The sequence below is a fragment of the Ahaetulla prasina genome, chromosome 18 (assembly GCF_028640845.1).
Source record: "Ahaetulla prasina isolate Xishuangbanna chromosome 18, ASM2864084v1, whole genome shotgun sequence".
Classification (NCBI taxonomy): domain Eukaryota; kingdom Metazoa; phylum Chordata; class Lepidosauria; order Squamata; family Colubridae; genus Ahaetulla; species Ahaetulla prasina.
In genome coordinates this window covers 5,854,233-5,882,070 of record NC_080556.1, presented here as the reverse complement: position 1 = coordinate 5,882,070, position 27,838 = coordinate 5,854,233, and the positions used below count along the sequence as shown (strand labels likewise).

The window sequence follows — 27,838 nt, the reverse complement described above, 5'->3', positions numbered from 1 at the left end:
CCCACCCCTTGCCCCCTTGCCCGGATCGGATTTATTTATTTTTTCTTTTTTTCCCCGGGCGAATTTGGCCAACCCAAATCCATCAACCTGGAGAACAAAGTGCCCGAGCAGGGAGGCCACCTTTGCTGCTTAGCCCTGGAGGGTCCCGCTGGGTGAGTCTTTTTCCATTAAAAGGTAGGGCGGGGGGGGAGGGAAACAATGCTGGGGGAGGGGGGGCGGTTGAACAGGAGGCAGCCCAGTCTGCAAGATGTGTGGTGGGGGTGGGGAAGATGGATGGGGTGATGTACAAGCCCCTTGCTGCTGGGGAGGAGGGGGTGAGGTTTGCAAGAAAGCTGCTTTGTTGCAGACTGGGGGGGGGGAGAGAGAGAGACACCCCCTCCCCCAAAACAGCATCCTTCCTCCGGGAGGGGGGCGATCGAGGCTAGGTCCTCCAGCTTGAGCTTGATCCCTTCTTCCTCTCCCGCCCCCCCACCCAAAAAAATTAAAAATCTGGGGGTCTCCCCGGCGTTGCAAAGGCTCCGATGCACCAAGGGCCTTCTGCAACCATCCCTCACTGGGAATAAGGGGGGAAGCTGCACCGCAGTGGATGGGAAAGGCAGGGTGTGGGGGACAGACAGGGACGGAGGTTGCTGAAATGTGTGGAATGGGGAGGGGGAAGGAAGAAAGGAGGGAGGGAGGCAAAAAAAAAAGAAAGAGGGGAGGGCTCGCTTGCGCGTTGCGGCTGGGAGCGGGAGAGGCGCGCCGGTCTCCCTCCCTCCCTTGAGTTGGGGAAAGAGGACGGGGGGGGGTTATTTAAGGTGACTGGCTCAGCCGCCAGACGAACGCAGTTCCCCCCCCCCACCCCGCGTCTGCCTGCACGACGCCCCCCCCCCCGCCCTCCCTCTTCCCTCCTCCCAAACAGGACCATGCACCTTGCTGATTTGTGCAAATTGTGGGATGGAGGATGGGAGCCCGGGGGGAGGGGGAAGAGCAGGCGTGCAAATGCCATCCTAAGGAGGGGTAACAAAGAACAAGGGCAGGCGATGCCCATCATCCCCTCCCAGCAGCCCCTCCCCACACCCATAATAAGGATGCTCAGAGATTCGAGATCTTAAGGAGGGGAGGGGGAGTTTCTTCGCACCCCCCTCTCCTTAAATTTCTGGGCATGTAGGGTTTGTCTCTCCTCTTCTCCTCCCCCCCCCACTCCATAACCAAACGGACACACAACCATCCCATCCGTCTGTCCCCCCCCACACACACAAAAAGGGGAACATCCAAAAATGTGACACTTTTTAGATCGGCTTGAATTGGGGCCAGGGAGTAGATGGTGGTCCTTTTTTTCTTGGTAGGCCAAGCAGAGAGAGAGAGAGAGAGAGGGAGGGGAGGGGTGGAAATTTGGAGGGGTGGGGGGAGAGGAGAGAAATGCTTGTAAATAAATAATGGTGCTTTATGGATTTGCGGGGTGGGGGGGTTTGACCTGGATTTTTTTATAGCTGCAGCTGCTGGCAGGAAGCTGGAGGGAAACTCAGCCGGTCTTGGCTAATATCCTGGGTCTTTTTTGAGCTGGTCTTTGAAAGCATCTTGGATGCAGGGAAGGCCGCAGTGTCACTCGCTCCCGGCTCTTGAGTGCAGCAACGTCTTGTCTTCTGCCTCTTTTTTTTTTCCCTTCAAAATTGTTTTTGGAAATCGCTCCTTGCTGGGTTGAAGGATTCTCAACCAGAGGTGGGCTTCGCATTCTGGCTCCGCCGGTTCGCCCAGCACCGTCCCGCCCGTGCGGGCGACATTAAACACCGCGGTAATTCGCTCACATGCGCCGTCCACACATGTAAAGGTAAAGGTTCCCCTCGCACATACGTGCTAGTCGTTCCTGACTCTAGGAGGCGGTGCTCATCTCCGTTTCAAAGCCGAAGAGCCAGCGCTGTCCGAAGACATCTCCATGGCCATGTGGCCGGCATGACTCAACGCTAAAGGCGCACGGAACGCTGTTCCCTTCCCAACAAAGGTGGTCCCTATTTTTCCTACTTGCATTTTTTACGTGCTTTCGAACTGCTTGGTTGGCAGAAGCTGGGACAAGTCACGGGAGCTCACCCCGTTACACGGCAGCACTAGGGATTCGAACCGCTGAGCTGCCGACCTTTCGATCGACAAGCTCAACGTCCTAGCCCCTGAGCCACCGCGTCCCCACTTGTATGTGGAGTCAAAACTGCAGCGATATAGGATGGGATTGTGCCCAGGTGGGCCCACCACCACTCCACCCCTCCCGCAGGTCGCTACTACCGGTTCTCTCGAACCGGCTAGATACCAACTCTGCCCTCAACCCTGACTTTTTCACGCGGAGGAGAGAAATTTGGCAAAGCTCAGATGGCGGAATCCGGACATCGCAGCACTGATGTAAAGGAGCGAGATCTTGCAACATCCCTATTGGCTCTCTGCATGAGTTCAGGACCAGAGAGGGTTTTGCGTTGGGCACCTTGAATGAGATGCTGTTCATTCGTACAATTTGCTTTTTTTCCCAGGGTGTGTTCCCCCCCCCCCTCGTGTCTCCAGGTAATGCAGGGAAATTACTTTTGAAGAATTTGCTGATGGAGCATTCACAGATATCCTGGCTCTCCGCTAGCTTTCTCTATCCGGCCTGCGTTTTAAATTATTAAATATTTCAAGTAACGACCGATCGGTTATGCCCAGGATGAAGATCTTAAACTGAATGCTTAAGCTCTGGAAATCCACCTTGGTTCCGAACCTAGAAATCTGGATAATTGGGGACAATTTATGGGGTCTTCCAAGTTAGACGTAAAAAGGGACGTGGTGGCTCAGTGGCTAAGACACTGAGCTTGTCGATCGAAAGGTCAGCAGTTCAGCGGTTCGAATCCCTAGTGCCGCATAACGGGGCGAGCTCCCGTGACTTGTCGCAGCTTCTGCCAACCTAGCAGTTCGAAAGCAGGTAAAAAGTGCAAGTAGAAAAATAGGGACCACCTTTGGTGAGAAGGGAACAGCGTTTTGTGCACCTTTGGGGTTTAGCCATGCCGGCCACATGACCACAGAGACGTCTTCGGACAGCGCTGGCTCTTCGGCTAGGAAACGGAGATGAGCACCGCCCCGTAGAGCCGGGAACGACTAGCATATATGTGCGAGGGGAACCTTTACCGTAAGCTGGACATTAGATTGATTTTGTAGTCCTCCCCCCTCCCCCAGGCCCAGTCCTTGCTAGCATAACTGGTGCATCATAATGTCACATTTCTGGAATGTTTCCGCTGGCAGATTCCCAATAATCTAAATTATGAACTTCAGCAATGCAGCGGATTTTAGGCAGATGCTCCATTCAGAATTTTAGAACTTAGGGCTCATCTTGGAGGTCATCTAGTCCACTCCCCCCGTCCTTCATTATCCCGGAAACATTTGACTGAATCGATGGTCATCTTCAAGCAAAAGAAAGAAATCTGATAAAATAAAAGACTTGCTGGAAAATGTCCAGGGCTGTAGCCAATTACATTCAGAGGGGATATTGATTGACCAATACAGGTAGTCCTTGAGTTACGACCATAAAGGAACCCCAAATTTATGTTGGTAAGTGAAGCATTTGTTTTGCCCCATATTACTACCTTCCTTGCCACAGTTGTTAAGTGAATCACACGGTTGTTAAGTGAAAACTGGCTTCCCCACCGACTTCGCTGGTCATAATTATATGACTATCATATCATATCATTAATAGTCATAATGATATGTCTATTAATGATATGACTATCATTAAGTGTTGTATCATTAACTGTTAAATTTGTACCCTAGGACTATCATTAAGTGTTGTAAGTGTTGTACCTTGATGAATGTATCTTTTCTTTTATGTGCACTGAGAGCCTATGCACCGAAGACAAATTCCTTCTATGTCCAATCACACTTGGCCAATAAAAAAATTCTATTCTATTCTGTTCTGTTCTATTCTATTCTATTCTATTCTAAATATGAACCAGTTGCCAACTGTCTGAATTTTGATCAAGTGGACATGGGGATGCTCCAACGGTCATAAGTGTGAAAAATGGTCATTTTTTCCAGCGTCGTCGTAACTTTGAACACAGTTCACACTGAATGAACTGTTGTAAGCTAAGAACTACCTACATTCCGGTGTTTATTCACCTATTCTCCTGTGCTTGGAATGTCTTCTTGTTTATTTTTGTGCAAAGTTTGTTTCATGCTTATGACTTCAACCGGAATCTATCCAGTCCAATGGTAACAACCGGTTCGCCCAGCACCGGAAATGTGGGTGCACGCCATCCGCGCATGCTTGCGGCATCAAAAACACAGTGATATAGGACGGAATTGCGCCCAGGTGGGTGGGCTGGGACGGACCCACCCGCAGGTCGCTCCTACAGGTTCGCCTGAACTGTAACGAACCGGTTGAATCCCACCGCAGTTCCTGCTTTACAATAGAAGCTGTTTGCTGTGAGGGCCGAAAAACAAATGCCCATCAAGAATTTTTTTGGGGGGGGAGTGTCTAATGCAGAATATTGGGGAAGAGGCACCTGGTTAAATTCTAGCTCTGAGGACCACCCTGCCAGGTCAGGCATGCAATTGCTACGTTGTACAATACGCCACAATCTCTGGCCCGCGTGGATGTGAGAGGCTGGCTTCGCAGCCCTTGGAAATGTCAGTTGGAACTTTTTCAGCTGTTTTCGGAAGCTACCTGTATTAGCAACCAGATTTAATCTTGGTCTTTGCGTCATGTTCTTATTCACCGCCGGGGCTATTTTTAGGGGAGCTGGAGGGCTACAAAGGAAAGGAAGAGGGGGAGGAGAAGCTGCTCCCTTCAAAAATGAGATGGGAGTTTTTCCCCAATAGGCCAGTGATGGGATTCAGCCGGTTCGAGCGAACCGGAAGTAGGAACCTGCGGTGCCGCCCGCCCACCCTGGTGCTATGCCGTCCTATTTAGCCATGTTTTCTAAGCAAGCAAAGCGTATGTGTGGAAGGCCGGTGCTGGACGAACCGGTTGTTAATTTACATGAAACCCACCTCTGCTTGCTGCGAAAGATCGGGGCGAAATGTGGCTAAGGTGAAATTTTGAGGCTAGAAAAGACGACGTTTTCAGGTAGTCCTCGACTTATGACCACAATTGACACCCCCCCATATGTCTGCTGTGAAGCGAGACGTTTGTGACGTGAGTTGTGCCCCGTTTTTTACGACTTCACTTGCCGCCGTTGTTCAGTGAATCAATGCAGCTGATAAGTCAGTAACCTGGTTGTTCAGTGAATCTGGCCTCCCCACAGACTTCGCCGGTCAGAAGGTCGCAAGAGGGGATCACGTGATCCCCTGGGACACAGCAAAAGTCATGAACGTGAGCCAGTTGCCAAGCATCTGGAATTTTGGATCACGTGATCCTGGGGATGCTTGCAAAGGTCGTAACTATGAAAAACGGCCGTAAGTCACATTTTTCAGTGCTGTTGTAACTTTGAACCAGGGGTGAAATGCTACCGGTTCGGACGGGTTTGGCCGAACCGGTAGCGATGGCGGCGGATGGTTCGGAGAACCGGTAGCAACGGCAGTGCGAGGCTCTACCGACCAGCCAGTTTTAATCAGGAAGTAAACTGTTTTTTTACCCTCTGCACATGCGCAGAAGGGTTTGTGCATGTGCAGAGGGTCCGCCCGCGCACAGCGCCTGCACTTCCGAACCGGTGGGGAAAGTAAGTCGACTTCACCTCTGCTTTGAACGGTCACTAAGCGAATTCTTGTAAGTCAAGGACTATCTGTGTTACCAGTGGGCCTGTAAGCATGTGCAGAATTTATTCCCCCCCGACTTGTGGCTGTAGATTTGAGCAAAACATTACAAGAACCAACTGGGTTGGTTCCCCTTTGGTAGAATAATCGTAATTTTTCTTAAAATTCTTAAATTTTGCAAAGGGTGGGGGAGGAGTTTTGACACTGGGGCTGCACGTTTTATTTTTTATTTTAATTGTCCACCTTGAGGGTCTCGGGACCCCAAGAGACAATTTGAGCCCCTGCTAAAAACATTGGAGAATATAGTTCTCCTCAGTAGCAGTTGCTTTCTAAATTTTAATATCATTTTTAAGCTTTCCACTCGTTTCTCTGTTTTGCCGTACATCCAAGGAGAGGAAAGGGACCTTAATGTTATATGCAGATGAGACAGTGGTATTTAAGAATAGGTAGTCCTTGACTTAACAAACACAATTTGGGCCTGGGTTGCTAAACAAGGTGTTTGTTAAGTGAGTCACATCTCATTTTATCACCTTTTTTTTTTTGGCCACGCTTCCTAAGCAAACGACTGCAGTCGTTAAGTGAACCATGTGGTCATTAAGCGAATCTGGCTTCGTCCTATTGATTTGGTTTGTCTGGGAAGGTCACGACCTGGAATGGTGCAACCGTTGTAAATAGATTTCGATTACATGTCGGTTACCAAACACTGGAATTGTCAGCCCCGAAATGGCCAGCCATGAGCGATTCAATCATACGACCATGGGATACAGCATTGGTTGTAAGGGTGAGGACCAGTGTAAGTCCCATTTTTTTCAGTGCTGTTGTAGCTCGGAGCAGTCGCTAAACGAATGGTTATAAGCCGAGGGAAATGTGTATGGTAAAAAAAATATGAGTTCAGCACCTTGGACAGCTCCCAGAGAGAGAGAGAGATGTTGCTCTCCTGAAACCCTGAATGGATTGTTCTATTCCCCGTTTTAACCTGCGTTGTTACCTTCCGGCATAGTTGCAGGTGGCCCGGATGATTCCCGGCGGCCTTGAGGTTCGATCAGGCGTCCCAGTGATCACTGAGGCCTTCGGGGCCTTCTTCCTAGAACGAAGCATAACGAGAAGGACGCTTAACGAAGGCTGGCCTGCGATTGTTCGGCTAACTTAGAGTTCGTGCAGATCGCACCAGGCCATGGAAGACTCAATTATTGCATCCTTGCACTCAAAACAGCTGCGAGGAGGAGGAGGAGGAGGAGAGGGAGGGCAGCAATCTAGCCTCCTCCCCTCCCGCAGGAATCATCATACCTCGAGATTTCTCCCAGTCCTTCTCAACCATTCATTACGCAGCCGGTTGTGTGTTCGGCCTCCCCCGCCATCCTGAAAGCTGCAGGCACGTTTGCACGATTCATTGACAGTTGTGTGGGTGGCTCTCGGGAGTTGTTTCCGCTCCTGTCAGGCGCTCTTTTCCCTCCCCCACTCCTTCCAGATGGGAGTCCCCGCTCCCTCGCGGGAAGCGCCCACCTCAGCTATTTTGGGCATTTTTTCTGCCAAGAAGCTTAAACGTTGCATTGCCTGGCTGTCAATCATAGGCAGGGAAGGGAGACAGGCAGGGGTGAAATGCTCCCGGTTCGGACCGGATCGCCCAATCCGGTAGCGATGGTGGCGGGTGGTTCGGAGAATTGGTAGCAAAAATCCCTGCCTCTCCCCCCCCCACCATGCCCATGCCCAGCTGAGCGACGCGATCATCAGTTGTTGGGGTTTTTTTTTATTTTTAAAAGCATTTTTTCTTCGGCCTAAAAATGCTTTTAAAAGTAAAAAAAAAAAGCCTATGACGATCGCGCGGCTCAGCTGGGATCGTCAGAGGCTTTTTTTTTTTTTTATTATTATTACTTTTTTTACAACAAACAAACAAAAAGAAAATACATTATTACACCCTTGTGCTATACATAAAAGGAAGATTTGGGTCTTCGGATATATCCTCATGATTGCCAAAATCCACGTTCTCGAGGTACAGGTACTGAAGCGTCCAATGTTCCAAGCGCAAAGTCCACAAATGGTTTCCAAGTCTTCCAGAAAATATCTTCTTTATACACACCACTTCTAATTTTAATATCACATGTCATTTTATCATTTAAAGCTAATTTCCACATTTCAGAATTCCACTCTTCTATTCTAAAAATCACATCTAGTTTCCAATATCTAGCTATTATAATTCTACCTATTATAATCATAATTCTAATCAATTCTTTTTCATATTTTGTTAATTCTATTTCCTTAATTACCAACAATAATATAGTTTCCACTCTCAATGTTATTACTTTCCCCATCATTTCAAATATCATTTTCTCCAATTGTTGCCAAAACTTTTTAACCTTATCACAATTATACCACATATGTTCATAAGTCCCCAATTCCATCTCACATCTCCAACATTTTTTACTAATTTTTTTATCCATTTGTGACAATCTTACTGGAGTCAAATACCATTTCCAAACAACTTTATAATTATGCTCTTTAATCCTTATAGATCGTCAGAGGCTTTTAAAACCTCTTCGGCCGAAGAGGTTGTAGAAAGAATGCTTTTAAAAGGTTCCTCTGACGATCCCAGCTGAGTTGCCTGATTGTCAGAGGCTATTTTTTCTTTCCTTCCCTGGAGTGGGAGGAATGGGGATTTTGCAGTATCCTTCCCTGGAGTGGGAGGAATGGGGATTTTGCAGTATCCTTCCCCTGGAGCGGGGAGGGAATGGGGATTTTGCAGTATCCTTCCCCTGGAGTGGGGAGGGAATGGAGATTTTGCAGTAACCTTCCCCTGGAGCGGGGAGGGAATGGGGATTTTGCAGTATCCTTCCCCTGGAGCGGGGAGGGAATGGGGATTTTGCAGTATCCTTCCCCTGGAGCGGGGAGGGAATGGGGATTTTGCAGTATCCTTCCCCCAGGAATATGGTGGGAATGGAGATTTTGCAGTATTTTCCCCCTCCCATGCCAACCAAGCCACACCCACAGAACCGGTAGTAAAAACATTTGGATTTCACTACTGGATTGGGGGGTGGGGGGGAATCCTGAAGTGCAGGGGGAAGAATGCCGGGTGTTTAGGGGATGGGGGAGGCCTTGGGAGTCCAGGACAGGTGGCCCTGTGTCTGCACTAGCCCTCCAAGGGCCTCCCCACACCCCTAAAACACCCCACGCCCCACTGAAAGATCTGCATGTTCGTTTAACCATTGCGCTGCGGAAAGCCGGGCTGGTGGGTCATTATGTGAAACGCGTTGAGGACTTAACGTGAATCTAATTTCTGCAGAGAGGCCGAAAGGGCACTGCCGCGAGCCAGGAGCGAGCCGGCTGCCGCCATGGAGAACGGGATGCAGCTGCTCAACCGGGACGGCCACAGCATCTCCCACAACTCCAAGCGGCACTACCACGACGCCTTCGTCTGCATGAACCGCATGCGGCAACGGGGCCTCCTGTGCGACATCGTGTTGCACGTGGCCGCCAAGGAAATCAAGGCGCACAAGGTGGTCTTGGCCTCCTGCAGCCCTTACTTCCACGCCATGTTCACAAGCAAGTATCTAGGGGGTGGGAGGGGTCGTGGTCAAATTCCGGCCTACCTCTAACCGAAATTCGGCTGGAAACCCGTTTGGGTGGGAACAACCAGAGACCTGTGCTGTCCTGCAACTAAACTTGCCTTTATTTAATCGGTCAGATTTACAGCCCATCTCTCCTCCGAGGACTGGGGCGGTGCGGTGGCTCAGTTGGTTAAAACGCTGGGCTTGCTGGGTGGAAAGTTGGCCACTTGGGTTTCGAGACCCGAGCGCCGCACGAGGGAGCGAGCTCCTGTCCTCGTCTCAGCTCCTGCCAAAGTAGCAATTCGAAAGCATGCAAATGCGAGTAGACGAATAGGTACCGCTCCGGTGGGAAAGTAATACATGTGGGCCACATGACCGCCGAAATGTCTTTGGACAGCGCTGGTTCAATGGCCTTGGAATAGAGAAAAACACCCCAGAGTCAGCAACAACTAGTGGAGTAAAATCCATAGGGATTCCTTTGTGACTCTCCTCCACAAGATTAGATGTTTCTGATCTTGCCAACTTTTTGTAAAGCCAGGGGGGGTCAGGAAGGTTAGATGGCCCGTAAATTGTCGTTGTGCTACTGAATGCTTTGGGTTCATTCTTGGCCGCCACATTTTTAAATTTTGGTGAGATTTTTCCCCCCCATTGTTTTTTAAGGTCCCGAGAGACATCCAGGGCTGTGTCTAGCAAACGGGCGGCCCTAATTTGCTAACTTCATCGTTTATGCAGAGTTCCCACTCTCTTCCGATTTTTTTTCAACCCTCACGACGAGCCTGTGAGGTGGGCCGGCTGGGAAAGAGGGACAGGCTTCTGTGGCTGAGCAAGGACTACAATCTTGAGTATACTCACTCCTCGTTCCAAATCTTCTCCGCACATCGCAGGGGCCTCTTAAGTTTTGCAATATATTCTCTTTGGGGGGGGGGGTTTCCTTTTTTTTTTTTTGCAGGAACATAAATCAATCAGATGTTGGCCCAGGAAGATGCACAAGATTCGAGATCTACTTTCAAGATAGAAAATAGGTTGAATCCCTCTTCTCTGGGGGAGCCCCTCAAATATTAGAATACCGTTGTCTAGACTAGTCAAACCCAATTCCATTCCCGACCATTGTTTTTTTAATCTATTGGCGCAGACGAGATGAGTGAGAGCCGTCAGACGCACGTCACGCTCCATGATATTGATCCGCAGGCTCTAGAACAGCTGGTCCAGTACGCCTACACAGCTGAGATCGTGGTGGGAGAAGGGAACGTCCAGGTAAGGATGGATCCATCCAGCAAGGATTCAAAGTGGGCCCACAACGCTTTTGGGGGAAGAGCACTGTCAGGCCTGCTCCAGTCAGATCCCTTAGGGAAGAAAGACCCTCGACTCCATTTGGTTGAACTGAAAGGTTCTTTTACTTAAAAAGGGGTTGGCTGTAGTAAAGTCAGGATAGATCCGGCTCAAAAGATACAGAAAGGTTTCCCCTCATCCCAGCCCTTCCCCCATGACTGTCTTCAGCCAATCGGAACTCACCGAAGCGTTTTGAGAACGCTGAGGTGTTTGGGGAGGTATTGTTGTCTCGCCCAATCTCACCACAGCCGGGGCCTTCTTATCTGCTTCCGAACACAGAGGAATGTTCTAGTATGCCTCCCGGCCCCAGCCCTGGCTCCATGCCCAGACAGGCTGAAAAGGAGGAAATATCTCCAGCCCCCAGCTCTGGCTCCATGCCCAGGCAAACGGAGCAACTAGACCCCTCCCCCTCCTCCACAGCATGTGAGCCTGAGGGAGGTCAATTACCAACAGCTGCCGACTGGAGTGACCCTCGCATCAGAAGACTTGATAAGCGGACGCAACAGAAGGAAGGGAGGGGCAGGCCTGGATAAGTGCTGAGTCATGGAGCCACACCCCATGGCCTATATAAAGGACCTGCTTTCTGGCATTCTCTGAGTCAGGCAAAGTCTAAACATATCTTGCTGAAGTCACTTTCTGGTCTCCTGCCTGCCCTGAGGACTTTGCTAGGATTTTGGCAGAGCTGCAGAGGCACGCCTGATTCGGATTTCCCTGACCCGGCCGTTAGCGGAGGAGTGGGACACGACAGGTATTCCACATTCTTTCTCAGGGTGCCTGGCCTTGGATTCAGGTGCAAACCGGTTCTGAGCTTCTCTGCTCTTTATCACAGGTAGCTTCAAAAATTAGATATAAAAGCAAACAGCCAGAATGTTTTAAAGTTACAAAGACAGGATGGGAAAAAAGGAAGGAACAGGCATATTGTAACCACCTAATCAGCCCCTGTAGTTTTGATCCTTGCCCAGTGTGAGATCTACATTGTGGATTGTCTGTGGAACTCCTAGCCACAAGAATGCAGCCAAGAGTCTCTCTCTCTCTCTCTCTCTTTTTTTCTTCAGACATTGCTTCCTGCAGCCAGCCTCCTGCAGCTGAACGGAGTGCGAGATGCCTGCTGCAAATTTCTCTTGAGCCAATTGGACCCTTCCAACTGTCTGGGCATCCGAGGTTTTGCAGACACCCACTCCTGCAGCGATCTCTTGAAATCGGCGCATAAGTACGTCTTGCAGCACTTTGTGGATGTCTCCAAGACGGAGGAATTTATGTTGCTGCCTCTCAAACAGGTGAGATTGGGGGAGGGGAGGTGTCCAGGTGGAAGTAAAAGGATATGGACGGTTGGGGTAGAGTCATGATATTAAATTGTAGTATGAGACAGGAGTTCCATTGCCCACAGAGTTACGGGTGTACTGACTGTGTTTTTCCACTGCCAGGGAACCATGGGACTTATAGTGGATTCTGGAGTTAGAGTTGGATCTCTCTCTGTCCCTCCGAGAAAAAATTCCCAGTCTGAAGGAGAGGAATTCCCTCTTAGCATTCCAGGTTGAGAGAGAGAGAGAGAGAGCCATTGCTCGGAATTGTCTCTATCCAAGCCAATTCCACCCTCTGTGATTCATTGCTCAGAATTGTCTTTGTTCAAGTCAATTCCATCCTTGGACCCAGGGAGACTCGTTGCTCAGCATTGTTGAGGTCAACTCCATCTTCTTCGATCCAGGTTGACCATTTGTTATGAATTGTCTTCGTTCAAGTCAGTTCCGTCCTCTTGGATCCTGGTTGACCCATTGTTCAGAATTGTCTTTGTTCAAGTCAATTTCATCCTTGGACCCAGGGAGACTCTTCGAAATCTTGGTGCGTCTTATAGTCGGAAAAATACAGTATTCCTTTTCTTTCCTCCTGTGGGCAGGTGTTAGATCTCATCTCCAGCGACAGCCTCAACGTGCCTTCGGAAGAGGAAGTTTACCGAGCCGTCTTGAGCTGGGTGAAGCACGATGTGGACAGCCGGAAGCAGAATATTCCTCGAGTACGTTGCTTTCCAAGATAAAGTTGTAAGCATTTGATGAAAAGATGGGCGGTCTGGAATTACCTCCTGAGCCTCCGGGGCTCCTCCTCCTCCTGGTTATGACGGAGAGTCTTTCCTTGATGCGTACAAATGTGGATCTTGTTTTTTGAAGGGTTCCCACCGTCGCCATTCCCAAAACACTGAATGCTTTAATATACCTTTTTTGGGGGGATTTTTCACATCGGAGGCCTTTCCTGTTTGGATTGAAAATGTTTTTCCAACACTGAGACTAGTGATGAAATCCTGCTGGTTCTGTCTGGCTCACGCGAACTGGTAGCGGCAGCGAACCTGTAGCAGCGGTATTGTGTGGTTCGGTGAACTGGTAGCGGCAGCAATGTGTGGTTCAGCGAATCGTAGTGGCGGCAGTGCGAGGCTCCACCCACCCACCCAGACATTGTTACTTCCTGGTTTTAACCAGGAAGTAATTCATTTTTGACCCTCTGCGCATGGGCAGAAGGCTTTTATGCATGCACAGTGGGTCAAAAATTGGATGTGACGATAGCGCGCACACTTCTGAACTGGTAGGGAAGGTAAGTTAGATTTCACCCCTGACTGAGACCAGAAACTGGAACGATCATAAAATCAGAAATGGAAATTGACCAACGGGGAACTTTCAACTGTTCTCAACCTGCTGCTGACCCAAAGGACCGATCATTCTTAGTCTGTTGGACTGTGGGTCAGGCAGGCTGGGGACTAGGGAAGTTGTCATTCCCCCCCACATCTAAGCTGTCCTAGATGTAGGACCTGTTGTGACCGAGGCCCAAGTAGGGATTACCAAACACAATTCAGTCCTGAACAAACTTATTGTATTAGAACAGCTAAGAATTAATTCATTCTCAGCTTAGTCCAGAACAAATTCTTCATAAACAGCCTTCTGCCTTATCACCATCTTTTGTTGTCTTTGGCAACCTGCCAAAGGCTTTTCTTGGCAAAACCCCCACAAAGTTCAAGAGACGCTGACAAGAAGCAATGGAATCAACGTTGCTTTCCTATAAAGAGCCCAAGAGCTGTTGCTGGTCTTTTAAGCCTTATGGGAGAGGCCAATCATCTCCTGGTCTTACTCCCAAGTTGTCCTTTTTGCTTCAGCTGCTCTTGCCTTCTGGCAGCTCTTCGCATGCACGCACTAGGAACAGGCTCCTCCTATTCATCTGCCTCTCTGTTGTCTGCCTCTGGAGGCTCCGGAGTCCACACATCGTTCCCAGATGGCCCTGGCCCTATCTCTGCCTCTGACGCAGAGCCCTCTTCTGTGCCTTCACATGACTCCAGGACTGGCCCATGGTCCTCCCCAGCCTCCTCACTGTCCGACTTCGCTGCCAGCTCCGCAGGCTGCTGGCGGACCACAACAGGACCCCAGAAGCGGTTCAAAGATACAAGTTTGGCGTCTTTCTAATTCTCTCTGCCGATTCTTGCGTTGCCGCTGTGGTTCTTGGTACTTCCCATAAACCATGGAGCTGAAAGGGGTCCCTAAAAGGTCATGTAGATGAATCCTAACCCTCCCTAGAGGGGCATCTCCCTCGGAGAAGCTCATTTGAATGAAGCAGGATGGAGGAAATGAAGCTTCCGAAGTTAAGAGCTGATCTTCTCGTCCATTTTTCCCCAGAGTGCAACCTATGGCAGTCTCTTGGCAGTCTCCCCCACACCTGTGAGGAATGGTTTAGTCCCTTTCTGAATTTTAATTCTTCCTTTTTCAGCTCATGAAGTGCGTTCGTCTTCCCTTGCTCAGCCGGGATTTCCTGATGAGCAACGTTGACACCGAACTTCTGGTCCGGCATCATTCGGAATGCAAAGATTTGCTGATCGAAGCCCTCAAGTACCACTTGATGCCTGAGCAAAGAGCAGTCCTGAGCAACAGCCGGACACGTCCACGGCGCTGCGAGGGGGCCAGCATGGTGCTCTTTGCTGTGGGTAAGGCCTGGGTGAAGGAACAGAACGGGAAAGAAGGGAGGGAGGGAGGAAGAAAGGAAAGAAAAGTTAGAGGGAGGGAAGGAAGGAAGGAAGGGAGAGGAGAGGAGGAGGAAGAAGAGAGGGTAGGAAGGAAAAGAAAAGAGGTAGAAGGAGAGAGTGGGTGAGGAAAGGAAGGAAGGAAGGAGGCAGAGGAGGGGAGGAAGAAGAGGAAGAGAGAGGAGGGAGGAAAGAAAAAGTTGGAGGGAAGGAAGGAAGGGAGAGGAGAGGAGGAAGAGGAAGAGAGGGTAGAAAGGTAAAGAAAAGAGGTAGAAGGAGTTAGTGAGGAAAGGAAGGAAGGAAGGAAGGAAGCAGAGGAGGTGAAGAAGAAGAGGAAGAGAGGGGAGGAAGGAAGGAAAAAGTTAGAGGGAGGGAGGGAGGGAAGAAAGGAAGGGAAAGGAGAGGAGGAAGAGGAAGAGAGTGTAGGAAGGAGAAGAAAAGAAGTAGAAAGAGAGAGTGGGTGAGGAAAGGAAGGAAGGAAGGAGGCAGAGAAGGGGAGGAAGAAAAGGAAGAGAGGGGAGGAAGGAAGGAAAAAGTTAGAGGGAGGGAGGGAAGAAAGGAAGGGAAAGGAGAGGAGGAAGAGGAAGAGAGTGTAGGAAGGAAAAGAAAAGAAGTAGAAGGAGAGAGTGGGTGAGGAAAGGAAGGAATGAAGAAGAGGAAAAGGGGAGGAAGGAAAAGAAAAAAGATAGAAGGAGAGAGGGTGAGGAAAGGAAGCAGAGGAGGAGAGGAAGAAGAGGAAGAGAGGGGAGGAAGGAAGAAAGGGGGGAAAAAGGGAGTAGAGGGAGGGAAGGAAGGAAGGAAGGACAGCCCTGATATTTCTTAAGAAGTATCTTCTCTACAATTTTTGGCTGGGGAATTCTGGAAGCTGAAGTCCCAGAATTCCCTTAAAAGTTGCTAAGCTTGAGAAACATGGTTCTAGGTCACTCCACTAATCTGGTTGTGTGCATTGTAGGAAGAGAGCCTGCAGTGTGATGTACTTCCAGCAAATTTCCTCCAAGATGGCAGCTACGTTGAATCTGAATGAATCTGGCCCAATTTTAAGAAAAAAATATTGTCTGTCCTTTCCTTTCCTTTCCTTTCCTTTCCTTTCCTTTCCTTTCCTTTCCTTTCCTTTCCTTTCCCTTCCTTCCTTCCTTCCTTCCTTCCTTCCTTCCTTCCTTCCTTCCTTCCTTCCTTCCTTCCTTCCTTCCTTCTCTCTCTCTCCCCTCCTGCAGGTGGAGGGAGCCTTTTTGCGATCCATGGGGATTGCGAAGCCTACGACACGCGGACTGACCGTTGGCACATGGTCGCTTCCATGTCCACCCGCCGGGCCAGGGTGGGAGTTGCGGCCATTGGGAACAAGCTCTACGCTGTGGGAGGGTAAGGAAGAATTGGCCGCCATGCTCCTTGAATGGCTCCTATGATTTGATATTTGGATGGAACACCCACGATTTCCGCTGCCGGTTCGCTTGAACCGTATGAACCGGATATATACCACCTTTGGTCATAAAGGTAAAAAGGTTCCCCTAGCACATATGTGCTAGTTCCCGACTCTAGGGGGCGGTGCTCATCTCCGTTTCAAAGCTGAAGAGCCAGCGCTGTCCGAAGACGTCTCCGTGGTCATGTGGCCGGCATGACTCAACGCCAAAGGCGCCTAGAACACTGTTCCCTTCCCACCAAAGATGGTCCCTATTTTTTCTACTTGCATTTTTTATGTGCTTTCGAACTGCTAGGTTGGCAGAAGCTGGGACAAGTCACGGGAGCTCACCCTGTGACACGGCGCTAGGTATTCGAATCGCTGAGCTGCTGACATTTTGATCGACAAGCTCAGCGTCTTAGCTGCTGAGCCACCGCGTCCCTTACCTCTGGGTCACAGCAGAGGTTAAACGGTAGAAGCAGGAAAGTGTTTTAAAATGTCACCGGATTGGCCAGAATCCTAACGGAAAATACTTGCTGAACTTTAGCTCCAGGCTGGGTTAGGGGCAGAAGACCCTTGTCCGTGTTCAGAATCTGTGTTGAGTTAGAATTCGATTTTTTTTTTAAATAAAAAAAGCAGAATGTGCTTTAAATGAGCAGCATGAGAGCCCTCTTGGAGGGCATGCCCAGGCGAGCCTCGTTCGAACCTGAGAGACTGTGATACAAAAGTAAACCTGGATTAATCTATCTAGATCAGGGGTCTCCAACCTTGGCAACTTTAAGACTTGCGGACTTCAACTCCCAGAAAGCTGGCTGAGGAATTCTGGGAGTTGAAGTCCACAAGTCTTAAAGTTGCCAAGGTTGGAGACCCCGATCTAGATCTCTTCCAAGGTCATGGGCCATGAGCCAACGAAGGATCGTTGTACAGAATTCAGCGAGTTGCAGATTTACTACTGTTATTAAGGTAGGTAGGTAGGTAGGTAGGTAGGTAGGTAGGTAGGAAGGAAGGAAGGGGAAAGGGAAAGGGAAAGGAAAGAAGGAAAAGAACGATAAATGGAGAAAATGAAAGTGAGGGAGGGAAGAATAAAAGGAATGGAATGGGAAAGGAAAGGAAAAGAATGGAATGGGAAAGGAAAGGAAAGGAAAGGAAAGGAAAAGAATGGAATGGGAAAGGAAAGGAATGGAATGGAAAGGAAAGGAAAGGAAAGGAAAGGAAAGGAAAGATAAAAGTATGGTCCTTTCCCACGCCAAAGACAAAGGGGAGCCAAGCTTTGCCACAGCAGATGGCAGCATTTGCTTTGGGCTGATCTCCGAGGCCGAACTTAGCCCAGGCTCAGAAAAGGCAACCAGCGTGAGATCAATTGGAAGAAAGCAGAAACCGAAAGCAAGGCAGAAGCAGAAGAAGACCTGGCCAAATGGCAACCAGGAGAAGTGGGTGGAGATGCCACCAAGAATTGACCTTGACTTGTTCACGGGGACATTTCGTTGTTTTTTTTTAAAGAGGAAAAAATCTCCACGCTTCTGATTTTCAATTTTCCTTTCCTAATTCTCTTCCAAAGTTTTGCTTCGCTGTGGCCATTCTTACTCTTCTTTTAAAAATGGATCAATCTCTCTCTCTCTCTCTCCTCCTCCCTCCCTCCCTCTCCCACTCTCTGCCTCCCTCTCTCTCCCTCTCTTTCTCTCTCAATCTCCCTCTCCCTCCCTCTCTCCCTCTCTTCTCTCTCTCCCTCCCTCCCTCTCTTCTCTCTCCTCCTCTCCTCTCTCTCTCCTCCCCTCTCCCCTCTGCTCCCATTCTGCCTCCCTCGCCTCCTCTCACGCTCTCCCTCCTCTCCTCTCCTCCCTCCCTCTCTCACCCTCCCTCTCTCTCTCTTCCTCTCTCCCTCTCTCTCTTCCTCTCCCTCTCCCTCTCTCTCCCTCCTCTCTCCCCTCTGCTCCCATTCTGCCTCCCCTCCCTCCCTCTCACGCCTCCCTCTCCTTCCCTCCCTCCCTCTCTCCTCTCTCTCCCTCTCTTCTCTCTCTCTCCCTCTGCCTCCCTGTCTCCCTCTCCCTCCCTCCCTCTCCTCCCATTCCTCTCTCCCTCTCTCCTCTCTCTCTCTCTCCTCCCTCTCTCCCTCCCTCTGCTCCCATTTTGCCTCCCTCTCCCTCCCTCTCACGCTCTCCCTCCTCTCCTTCTCTCCTCCTCTTCTCTCTCTCCCTCCTCCTCTCTGCCCCTCTCCTCCCTCCCTCCCTCCCATTCCTCTCCTCCTCTCTCCCCGTCCCTCCTCTCTCCCACTCCCTCCTCTTCCATCCCTCTCTGCCCCCTCCCCCCCGTCTCTTCCTCCCTCCCTCCCTCTCCCTCCCTCTGCAGCTATGACGGAACATCTGACTTGGCTACCGTGGAGTCCTACGACCCCGTCACCAACTCGTGGCAGACGGAGGTCTCCATGGGCACCAGGCGGAGCTGCCTCGGGGTGGCGGCCCTGCACGGCCTACTCTATGCCGCTGGGGGCTACGATGGAGCTTCGTGCCTGAACAGGTAAAAGTCCAAGAAGGTCTACCTGGTTTCCCCACCCCCCATCCTCCTTCTCCAGAACTACCCTCGTCAAAACCGCCACCAAGGTGAATTTCTCATTTTTCATGGAACCGGGACGGGCGTTAAGTCACCATCCGTATCGTTTTGATAATAACAGACGTAAAAGAGAGAGAAGACCACAAAGCATCAAAGAGACAATGCCCTAAAATCCATGTTTCGGTCCCAACGATGCTCTTATTTGTTTAATTCTTAAAAACAAATAAAATTCACGGGTTAGGACAGGGCTGTCCAAACTTGGCCCCTTGAAGAGCGGTGGACTTCAACTCCCAGAATTCTCCAGCCAGCATAAGCTATAAATATAAGCAAGTTGCCGGCTGGGGAATTCTGGGAGTTGAAGTCCGCCGCTCTTCAAGGGGTCAAGTTTGGACAGCCCTGGGTTAGGAGAAGAGGAAGGGGGGGGAAATAAACAAAATTCTTCTTTAAAACAAGTCGTGGATCTTTCAGCAGATCGTGAATCGGCTACGACGGCCCCCCCCATTCCCCCCCCCCCACCAAAACCATCCTTAATCGTTTTTAATTTTAATTTGCCTTTTAAAAATGCTTTGCTCCTGGGAGCTATTGATTCTGCTGCTTTTTCTCTTGATGTGTCCCAGTGCTGAAAGATATGACCCCCTTACTGGAACCTGGGCAAGTATTACTGCTATGAGCACCAGAAGGAGATACGTCCGCATAGCAACCTTAGGTAAGGCCAGCTTTTTCCCAAAACAGCTCCCCTTATTTTAAGGATTCGAGAGGTTGTGGTTGTCTTAGGGCCTGTGTTGTGTCTGCGCCCCCCGAGCCGGCCCTCCTGCCAGAAAGTGACTCGGAGCCTGGCCTGCTGCCAGAAAGTGATTTGGAAAGTGAGGGGGAAGGGCCGTCAGGACTTACCTCGGGAGCACCGGCTTCCCTGGCTCAGCTCCAGGAGCCAGAAGCAGGCCAGGTGGAAGAGATAACAAGGCCTCCGTCCCCTGACTCTTCCCCCCTCCAGGCCACGCCTCCAGACCCAGCTGATGGCAATCAGGCCTGGCTGGACCCTTGGTTTCGTAGGCAGGAGAGGCGGGAACAACAGAAGCAAGGGTGAGGCAGGCCTAGGAAGTGCTGAGTCATGGAGCCACACCCCACAGGATATAAAAGCAGTGAGCACTGCTGTGTCTCTTCGTAGCCGGCAAATCAACTGATTAACTAAGAGCTGAAGTGACTCACCAGCGTCGAGGGAGATATCAGAAAACTTGGCAGACGTTCGGTATTCTGCTGCCAGAGCTGATAGTGCCGGCTAATTAAGCCATCACTCGGATGGAGGTGGACAGAATAGCCTGGGAACCGTCAACTTACAACAGTTCATTTAGTGACCGAATTTACAACGGCACTGAAAAAAAGGACTATTTTTGTTGTGGCCAGCTCCTCCAGCAGCCAAATCAGAGGAAGAAGAGGAGGAGGAGGCATGGGAGTCAGGGTCAGCATCAAGGCAACCCGAGAGCTCCGAGGGGGAAGAGGGAATGGAGTTGGCAGAGAAAGAGATGGAGGCGGAGCCTGGGCCATCCGTCAGCCCTCAGGTGGAGAGTCAACAGCCCCCAGGTCTGGAGGTGGCTGATGAAGAAGAGGAGGAACAGCTGGGTCCAGTGCCTGACGCGTGGATGCGCAGAAGGCAGAGGAGAGGAGAGCAGTGGAAATCTATGGGCCGGTTCTTGGGACGGAAGAGCCACAGCTGCTGGCGAAGCCCCACCCTAGCTCTGGGGAATAAAAGGCAGGGGGCAGAAATGAATACATGTGGCAGTCAACTATTCATCACCCCTGCCGGACAGATTTGTTAGCCTACGTTGAGAAACTTTTTGCCGGCGCTCCTAATAAAGGAGTCATTGCTTCAACTACAGAGGGTTTGTCGTGTTCGGGGAGCTGGGTCAGAACAATTTTTCACAATTAGGACCATTGGAACATCTCCGTGGTCATGTGATCAAAAGTCAGATGCTTGGCAACTAGTTCGTATTTATGATGGTTGCAGCGTCTCGGAGCGATGCGATCCCCTTTTGCAACAACTGTGGAAAGAAAGGCCTCTTGTTGTGCCTCACCCGCCCTCCTCTCCGCAGCCGGGCCCCTCCCATCTCCTGCTATCTGAGTCAGAGTCTAATAATGAAGAGGAACGGCCTGGCATGCCTCCAGCCCCCAGCCCTGGCACCATGCCCAGACAGAATGTCAGGAATGAGCAAACAAACCTCCCTTCTACAGCGTGTGAGCACGAAGCCAGCCACGTGCTAGAATTGCCGGCAGCAGGTCAGGAGGACGGAAAGTCACAGTAGACGGATCCCCGCTTCCGGAGAATGGAGAGGCGACGTCAGCAAAAGGAAGGGAGGGGCAAGCCTGGATAAGTGCTGAGTCATGGAGCCACACCCCATGGCCTATATAAAAGACCAGCTTGAGTCAAGGAATTTGAGTCAAGCAAAGTCTCATCTGGTTGCTGAAGTCACACCTTGGATTCCTGCCTGCCCTGAGAACTCTGACAGGAATTTGGCAAAGCGGCAGAGGCTTCGTGGCCACGCTTGATACAGACTTCCCAGACCCGGCCGTCGGAGGGGGAGGGGGACACGACATCTCTCAAGTTAACAACCGTGATGACTTAGGGCTAAATTTCCAGTCCAGGTCCCAATTGTGCTCATAAATCAAGGGCTTCCTGGAGACAGACATGCTGGATGGTGGGCCACTGGGTGATCTATTACAAGTTGCTTTTTTCCCTTCTTCTTCTTCTTCTCCATTGCAGACGGCAACCTCTACGCTGTTGGAGGATACGACAGCTCCTCACACTTGGCAACGGTGGAGAAGTACGAGCCGCAGGTGAAGGGGGAGGGGAGGCAAAACGTGGGCCAGGATTCTCACACACCCCTCTCCTGCTCAAATGGCATGAGCCCCAATAGAATACAGTAGTAGGCCAAGAGAGAGGGAGGAAAAAGGAGGGAGGGAGGAAGGAAGGAAGGAAGGGGAAAGAAGGAAACAGGAGGGAGGAAGGAAGGAAGGAAGGAAGGAAGGAAGGAAGGAAGGAAGGAAGGAAGGAAGGAAGAAAGAAAGAAAGAAAGAAAGAAAGAAAGAAAGAAAGAAAGAAAGAGGGAGGGAGGGAGGGAGGGAGGGAGGGAGGGAGGGAGGGAGGAAAGGAGGGAAGAAGGAAGGAAACAGGAGGGAGGAAGGAAGGAAGGAAGGAAGGAAGGAAGAAAGAAAGAAAGAAAGAAAGAAAGAAAGAAAGAAAGAAAGAAAGAAAGAAAGAAAGAAAGAAAGAAAACTCTGGATCCTCAGGTGTATCTCTTAGAACTCTAAAAAAAGGAGGAGCGGATTTTTTTGAAGCTGATTTTTTTTTTTTTGGACAAGCTGAGCGTTTGGGTTTTTTTAACCTCTCCTTTCTCTCTTCTCTGCCAGATCAACACCTGGACACCCATTGCCAACATGCTCAGCCGCCGGAGTAGTGCAGGTGTGGCCGTCCTGGAAGGGATGCTGTACGTAGCCGGAGGGAATGACGGGACCAGCTGCCTTAACTCGGTGGAGCGCTACAACCCCAAAACCAACACATGGGAAAGCGTGGCCCCCATGAACATCCGTAGGTAGGGAGCAGTGCCCCAAAAGATCGTGGAAGCTTCTAGAGTTTAGCCGTAGCCAGATGTTCTCCTGCTTGAGGGAACCCTTAAAGCCCCTTCCAAACTCCATTCTTCTTCTTTCTTCTTTTTAGAAGCACCCATGACTTGGTGGCCATGGAAGGTTGGCTCTACGCCGTGGGTGGGAACGACGGCAGCTCCAGCCTCAACTCCATCGAGAAGTACAACCCGCGGACCAACAAGTGGGTGGCGGCCTCGTGCATGTTCACCCGGCGTAGCAGCGTGGGGGTGGCGGTGCTGGAACTCCTCAACTTCCCGCCCCCATCCTCGCCCACCCTCTCGGTCTCCTCGACGAGTCTTTGACGAAGGACCCTGCCGTTCCTCGCCTCGCCCGGACTGCAGCGTCTGTCGGAGCGCGAAGCCGGCTTGGTCCGGCCCCTCCGGAAGCCGATCTCTGTGAAATGGGGGGGCTGTACCCAGAGATTTTCCCCAGGGGCCCACATTTGGCTCAGCTCCAAGAGGGGGGGAGTCTCCTCAAAAAGACCTACTTAGAGAAGAAGACCGCCGAAACCGAGAATTCTCCACGCGTCCATTGTTGATCTCATCGCAACTTAGACCGACGCTAACCTGGTTCTCGTAGACCAGACTCAACAACAACCTTCGAGTTCCACGATTGGACGTCGATCGCCGGATCCATCTCATGCGAAGGACTGAGATTGGTAAGGGAAAAATAAAAAATAAAAAATCAAGGTACTGCCACGAGCTAAAACCGACGACGCCAACCATGGAGTTATTCGCCTAGGCTGTGTGCCAACTGCAGAACCTTAAGCTGTGACCATCGCAATTAGCCAAAAAAACTTCTTAACCAAACCTAACAGTATATGGTGGAAAGGAGGCCTTTGACGTCGGTGTCTAGCAAAAGGAGGCCTTAACATGAAAACAGGGCTGAGATGTTCCGCAGGTCCTCCTCTCCATGTTCTCCCCTCTCTGTAGGCCACCAATTCAGATATCCTCCTGGTAGTATCTTTCCCGGCACGTGTCTGGAGCTGTCTCCATGGGGTTGCTTCGCACTTCGTCTGAACCGGGAAGAATTCGGTCAGAGTTGTTTGGAGATTTGGGGACGGGATGTGGTCTACTATGGACTCTGTGGAGTGGATCTTATGGCTCGAGGTGCGTCAGTAGCATTTCCTTATCTGTTCACCTTGGGGTTCTCCCCTCTTTGTGTCGTTGGGAGTGCCGACGATGGGAGGGTCTTTACAATTTATTTGCTCACCTTGCCAGCCAATCTGCTCCCTGCCTGCCTGCCTTCTGCCTATTTATTTCCTTATTTATTTATTTAAATCGGAGGGTTTGCAGGACAGAAAATGGCGGGGAGGCGCTTTGTTTAATCCGCTGCGAAGTCAGAACCGTGGCTGCCGCCGTCTACTGAAGGGAGACTCTCGTGGGAAAAATATCCTGGTGGATTAACCAAGAGTGGCTTAAATCATATCCTTCCTTTTGAATGGACCAATTCGGCATTGTGCATCTCATCTGTTTTTGGCACCGCAACCGGTTGTTGTCCCAACAATTCCTGCCTAAAAAAAATATATATGTCTGATTTCAGAGTATTATCCTGCCACGCTCGTTCCTGGGAGGGACTGTGAACCTACACAATATTAACTGCATTACATGGATTTTGTTCTCGAAGCACTAAGAAGGCGGTCGAAAAGGAATTTAATTCTCGCGGAGAGTAACATGGCAGCACTTAATTTTGGAAGGGTTATTTCGAAAGCAAGAAAATGCACTACGTTTGAGGACTTGCCTGGAAGAAGTTCCAACTGTTGTACTGTTCCCTTCACTTTGGATGGGGTTTGGACTACAAAGCCCAGCTCGGATGCCAGCTAGCCTGCCGTGAAAAAAATTGGGTGGGTGGGGGGAGAGAGAGGAAAGGAGTTGCTTGAAGATAGATGCCACTGTGTACGGATGACCTCCCTTTCTCTTCGCCATTTTGGAGGCAAAAAATGAGAAATCTGCAGAAGAGGGCTTATGACACAGGGGCCAATGCTTATAAGTCAGCCAATGCTTCTCGTCGGTTTTATTCTACCCCTTTACTGCTTCTGGGGTTTGTTTTATTATTTTTTTTCCGGTTTCGTTTGTTTGTGTGTTGGTTTATTTATTTTGTCGCTCACTGTGACACTATCTGGGCCTGTTCGCAACAATGCTGGATGGGGTTGGGGGCAGGTTGAATTGAACGTCCCAACTCGCAAGCTTCGGAGATCCCTCATTTTGAATTTGCATCGAATTTTGGGGGTTGTGGGTCAGAAGTGTGGTTTATGCATCAAGCCACGATTATTAAACACGTCCTTCTGCGATCTGCTCTACGAACCACGGTGAACTTCCCCAGCTGGATCAACCACAATCAAACCGACCGTCGAATGCTTGGTGCCCTATTTTGTTAGCAAACCACACTTATGGGTCCACTTCCTTCTTCTTCAATACTCCAGCCAAGATGTCCGCGGCTGGGAATTCTGGGCGTTGAAGTCCACACATCCTACCGTTCATATAAGCCATGATTTGAAACAAAACACACACACACACAAAAAACCCAAACAAACTTGCCACCGAGGGCGAACCCAAAGGGCAACTACGCTGGGCTTCTCTGTATCCATGATTTAGATTTATAAGCATCGGGGGGCTTAGCTTCGAAGACATTTTTGCAAAAAGCAAACAATGTCTGTAAATCTGTAGCTTGTCTGGCATTGTGCTCGGCCTTCCACCCAGACGTATATTTTGCAAATCCTGCGGGCTGTGAGTGGGAACCATGTATCGGCGTTCAATCAGCTGCGTTCATTCTGGGAAATTTGTTTTCGCGGTGTTCGTCGTTTTTTGTTTTTGTTTTATAAGTGCCTTCGCTTTGCTTTTGGGGATCCTTCAGTGGGGCAGGTTGTCTATGTGGGGGAGGCAAAGCCTCTGGGTCCTTCTCATCCGTTTGTGCCCGAGTGGGGTAGAGAATGTTTGCATTGGAACAGGGGTCTCCAACCTTGGTCCCTTTAAGACTTGTGGACTTCGACTCCCAGCAAAGCTGGCTGAGGAACTCTGGGAGTTGAAGTCCACAAGTCTTAAAGGGACTAAGGTTGGAGACCCCTGCATTGGAAGATGTTGATAAAACTCCTTTTCATGCTGTTTACAGCAGTGTTTGGTTGCTTTAAGACGCGTGGACTTTAGCTCCCAGGATTCATAGCTGGCTGGAAGAATTCTGGGAGTTGAAGTCCACACGTCTTAAAGGGGCCAAGCCTGAGAAACACTCAGCCAAAAGATGATTCGGCTGAAAAGCTAGGACTTTCTCCAAGCAATATCCATTTGCAAAATCTTTCTGGATCACAAATCAGAGATATTCCCAACTGATCCTAGTTACAAACGCCAGGGATTTTTTTTAATTTTTTTTTTTGCCCTTCTGTAATTTATCCGCGGATACCTGCTTGTTCCAAGGCATCCTTGAAAAGGAACAATTGAAGTGTTAACCAGTCAGGTGACGTTTTTCACGTCCCTAATGTGAAAATGTAGGAATTGAAGGAAAAAAACCTTGTTTGGGTGGGTCGAGTGGTGCGATTCAGCTGGTTCGGGCCGGTTCGGGCGAACCGGTTAAATTGATGACTGGCTCCTCCCCTCCCAGCCCCTCCCCTTCCAGGAGTTCCCACGCACCTCATTTTGGCTAGTAGGGAGGCCTACTAGGCCCAAAACGGCACCGGGGGGGGGGGTGGCAGCCCCCCCACAGCCCATTTTTGCTCCCAGGAGGCTGCAGGGAGCCTACTAGGCCCAAAATGGGGTGTGGGGTGGCGGCACCCCCACTGCCCCACCCCCGTGGTTCGTTTTTGTTCCTAGGGTGGTGCAGGGGACTGAGTGCTGCCTCTCACACCCCCTGGCCACCCCCACCCAGCCAGTCATTAGGGCAGAGAACCGGTTGTTAAATTATTTGAATCCCACCACTCAGCCGGTCCCTGGGGGAGGCATGTCTTTTTTTTTTTTTTTTAATTTGCATTTATATCCCGCCCTTCTCCGAAGACTCAGGGCGGCTTACACTATGTCAAGCAATAGTCTTCATCCTTTTGTATATTATATACAAAGTCAACTTATTGCCCCCAACAATCTGGGTCCTCATTTTACCTACCTTATAAAGGATGGAAGGCTGAGTCAACCTTGGGCCTGGTGGGACTCGAACCTGCAGTAATTGCAAGCAGCTGCTGTTAATAACAGACTGTCTTACCAGTCTGAGCCACTCAAGGACCCTACTTGTCTTACTTTTGGGGCGGTGGGAGAAGATGCATTTGCAGAGGATATCCTTTCGTTCGCAGAGATGGGAAGGGGCAAAGGCACGGCTCCTTCAAACTTGGGTGCTTTAAGACTGGTGGACTTCAAACCCCCCCCCAGAATTCCCCAGCCGGCTGAGGAATTCTGAGAGTTGAAGTCCACCCAGTTTTACAGTTGCCAAGGTTGGAGACCCCTGGCCCAAGAGATTCGTTCTCTGCGTCGTTTTTTGCTACCACGTTTCGGTGGCGTCTTTGCCGATCGGAAGAGAGATGCTACAAATCCTCAACGTCCGATTGGAACCCAAGCAAAGATGCTGGGTTTTGCAACGATGGAGGATATGGTAGCCTTAACTTTTTTTATTTTAATTTGCATTTATATCCCGCCCTTCTCCAAAGACTCAGGGCGGCTTACACTATGTCAAGCAATAGTCTTCATCCATTTGTATATTATATACAAAGTCAACTTATTGCCCCCCCAAAATTCTGGGTCCTCATTTTACCTACCTTATAAAGGATGGAAGGCTGAGTCAACCTCGGGCCTGGTGGGGCTTGAACCTGCAGTAATTGCAAGCAGCTGCTGTTAATAACAGACTGCATTAGCCTGTTGAGCCACAGAGGCCCCTTTTGCTGGAACTACGAAGGAATTGGCAAATGGTTGTTTTCACTCATGTCCTTGCTTTCTCCCACACCCACTAACTTAATTTAATTCAAAACTAGCTTTCAGCTTCCCATCAGAATTACCATGATAGGTAGTCCTCCATTTATGACCATAATTGAGCCCGGAATTACGGTCATTAAACAGATCACTTTTCTTTTTTTTGCAGCCATCCCATTTGGGTTTTTTTGTTTTTTTTTGCTGGAAGTCAGAAGAAACAAGGGAAAATGCCAATAAAAAAACCCCACCTTATGGGATGTTGCAAACGGCCATAAAATGTGAGCCAGTTGCCAAGCATGGAAGGAAGGAAGGACGGACAGAAGGAAGGAAGGAAGGAAGGAAGGAAATAATTAATCTCATCTTCCTTGTTGCCCCTGTGCTCCTGTTGAAGTCAGTGGCTAAGACGCTGAGCTTCAGAAAGGTCGGCGGTTCGAATCCCTAGCACGGGTCTCCTGCGTGTAGCAGGGGGTTGGGCTAGATGACCTCCAAGGCCCCTTCCAACCCTTGTTACTGTTGAAGTACGATCTCTGATCTATCCATGGTGCAAATCCCCCCCCCTCCCAGCTTATTCACCCTAGGTTGGAGATGCCTTGAGGAAGGGGGTGTATGCGTTAATTAATCTGTAATTTATCTGTGTGTCGGATTTATTTATGTGCCGTTCCAAACGTCCACTTTATTTTGTGTTTCTCAAATTTTTGCACTATAACAAACGGGGAGGGGAGGGGGAAATATAAGCAATACAAGCCAATTGTGTAAAATTTAAAAAAAAATAAATAAAAAAAAATTAGATTTTTCCTGACTCTTCTGACTCATTCTCAGTTTTACCTTGTTTAAT

At 49.9% G+C, this 27,838-nt stretch overlaps 1 protein-coding gene across 1 annotated transcript; it reads left to right on the top strand.

The window, feature by feature from the left end:
* The first annotated feature begins 23 nt into the window (after positions 1-23).
* Positions 24-27,838, top strand: KLHL17 (kelch like family member 17). Its single transcript, XM_058161061.1, has 12 exons — positions 24-152; positions 8,960-9,219; positions 10,357-10,478; positions 11,609-11,830; positions 12,448-12,564; positions 14,295-14,508; positions 15,759-15,903; positions 18,287-18,454; positions 19,105-19,193; positions 21,243-21,316; positions 21,890-22,071; positions 22,197-27,838. Exons 2-12 carry the CDS (start codon positions 9,009-9,011, stop codon positions 22,423-22,425), a joined length of 1,773 nt encoding a protein of 590 aa, XP_058017044.1. The 5' UTR covers positions 24-152; positions 8,960-9,008; the 3' UTR covers positions 22,426-27,838.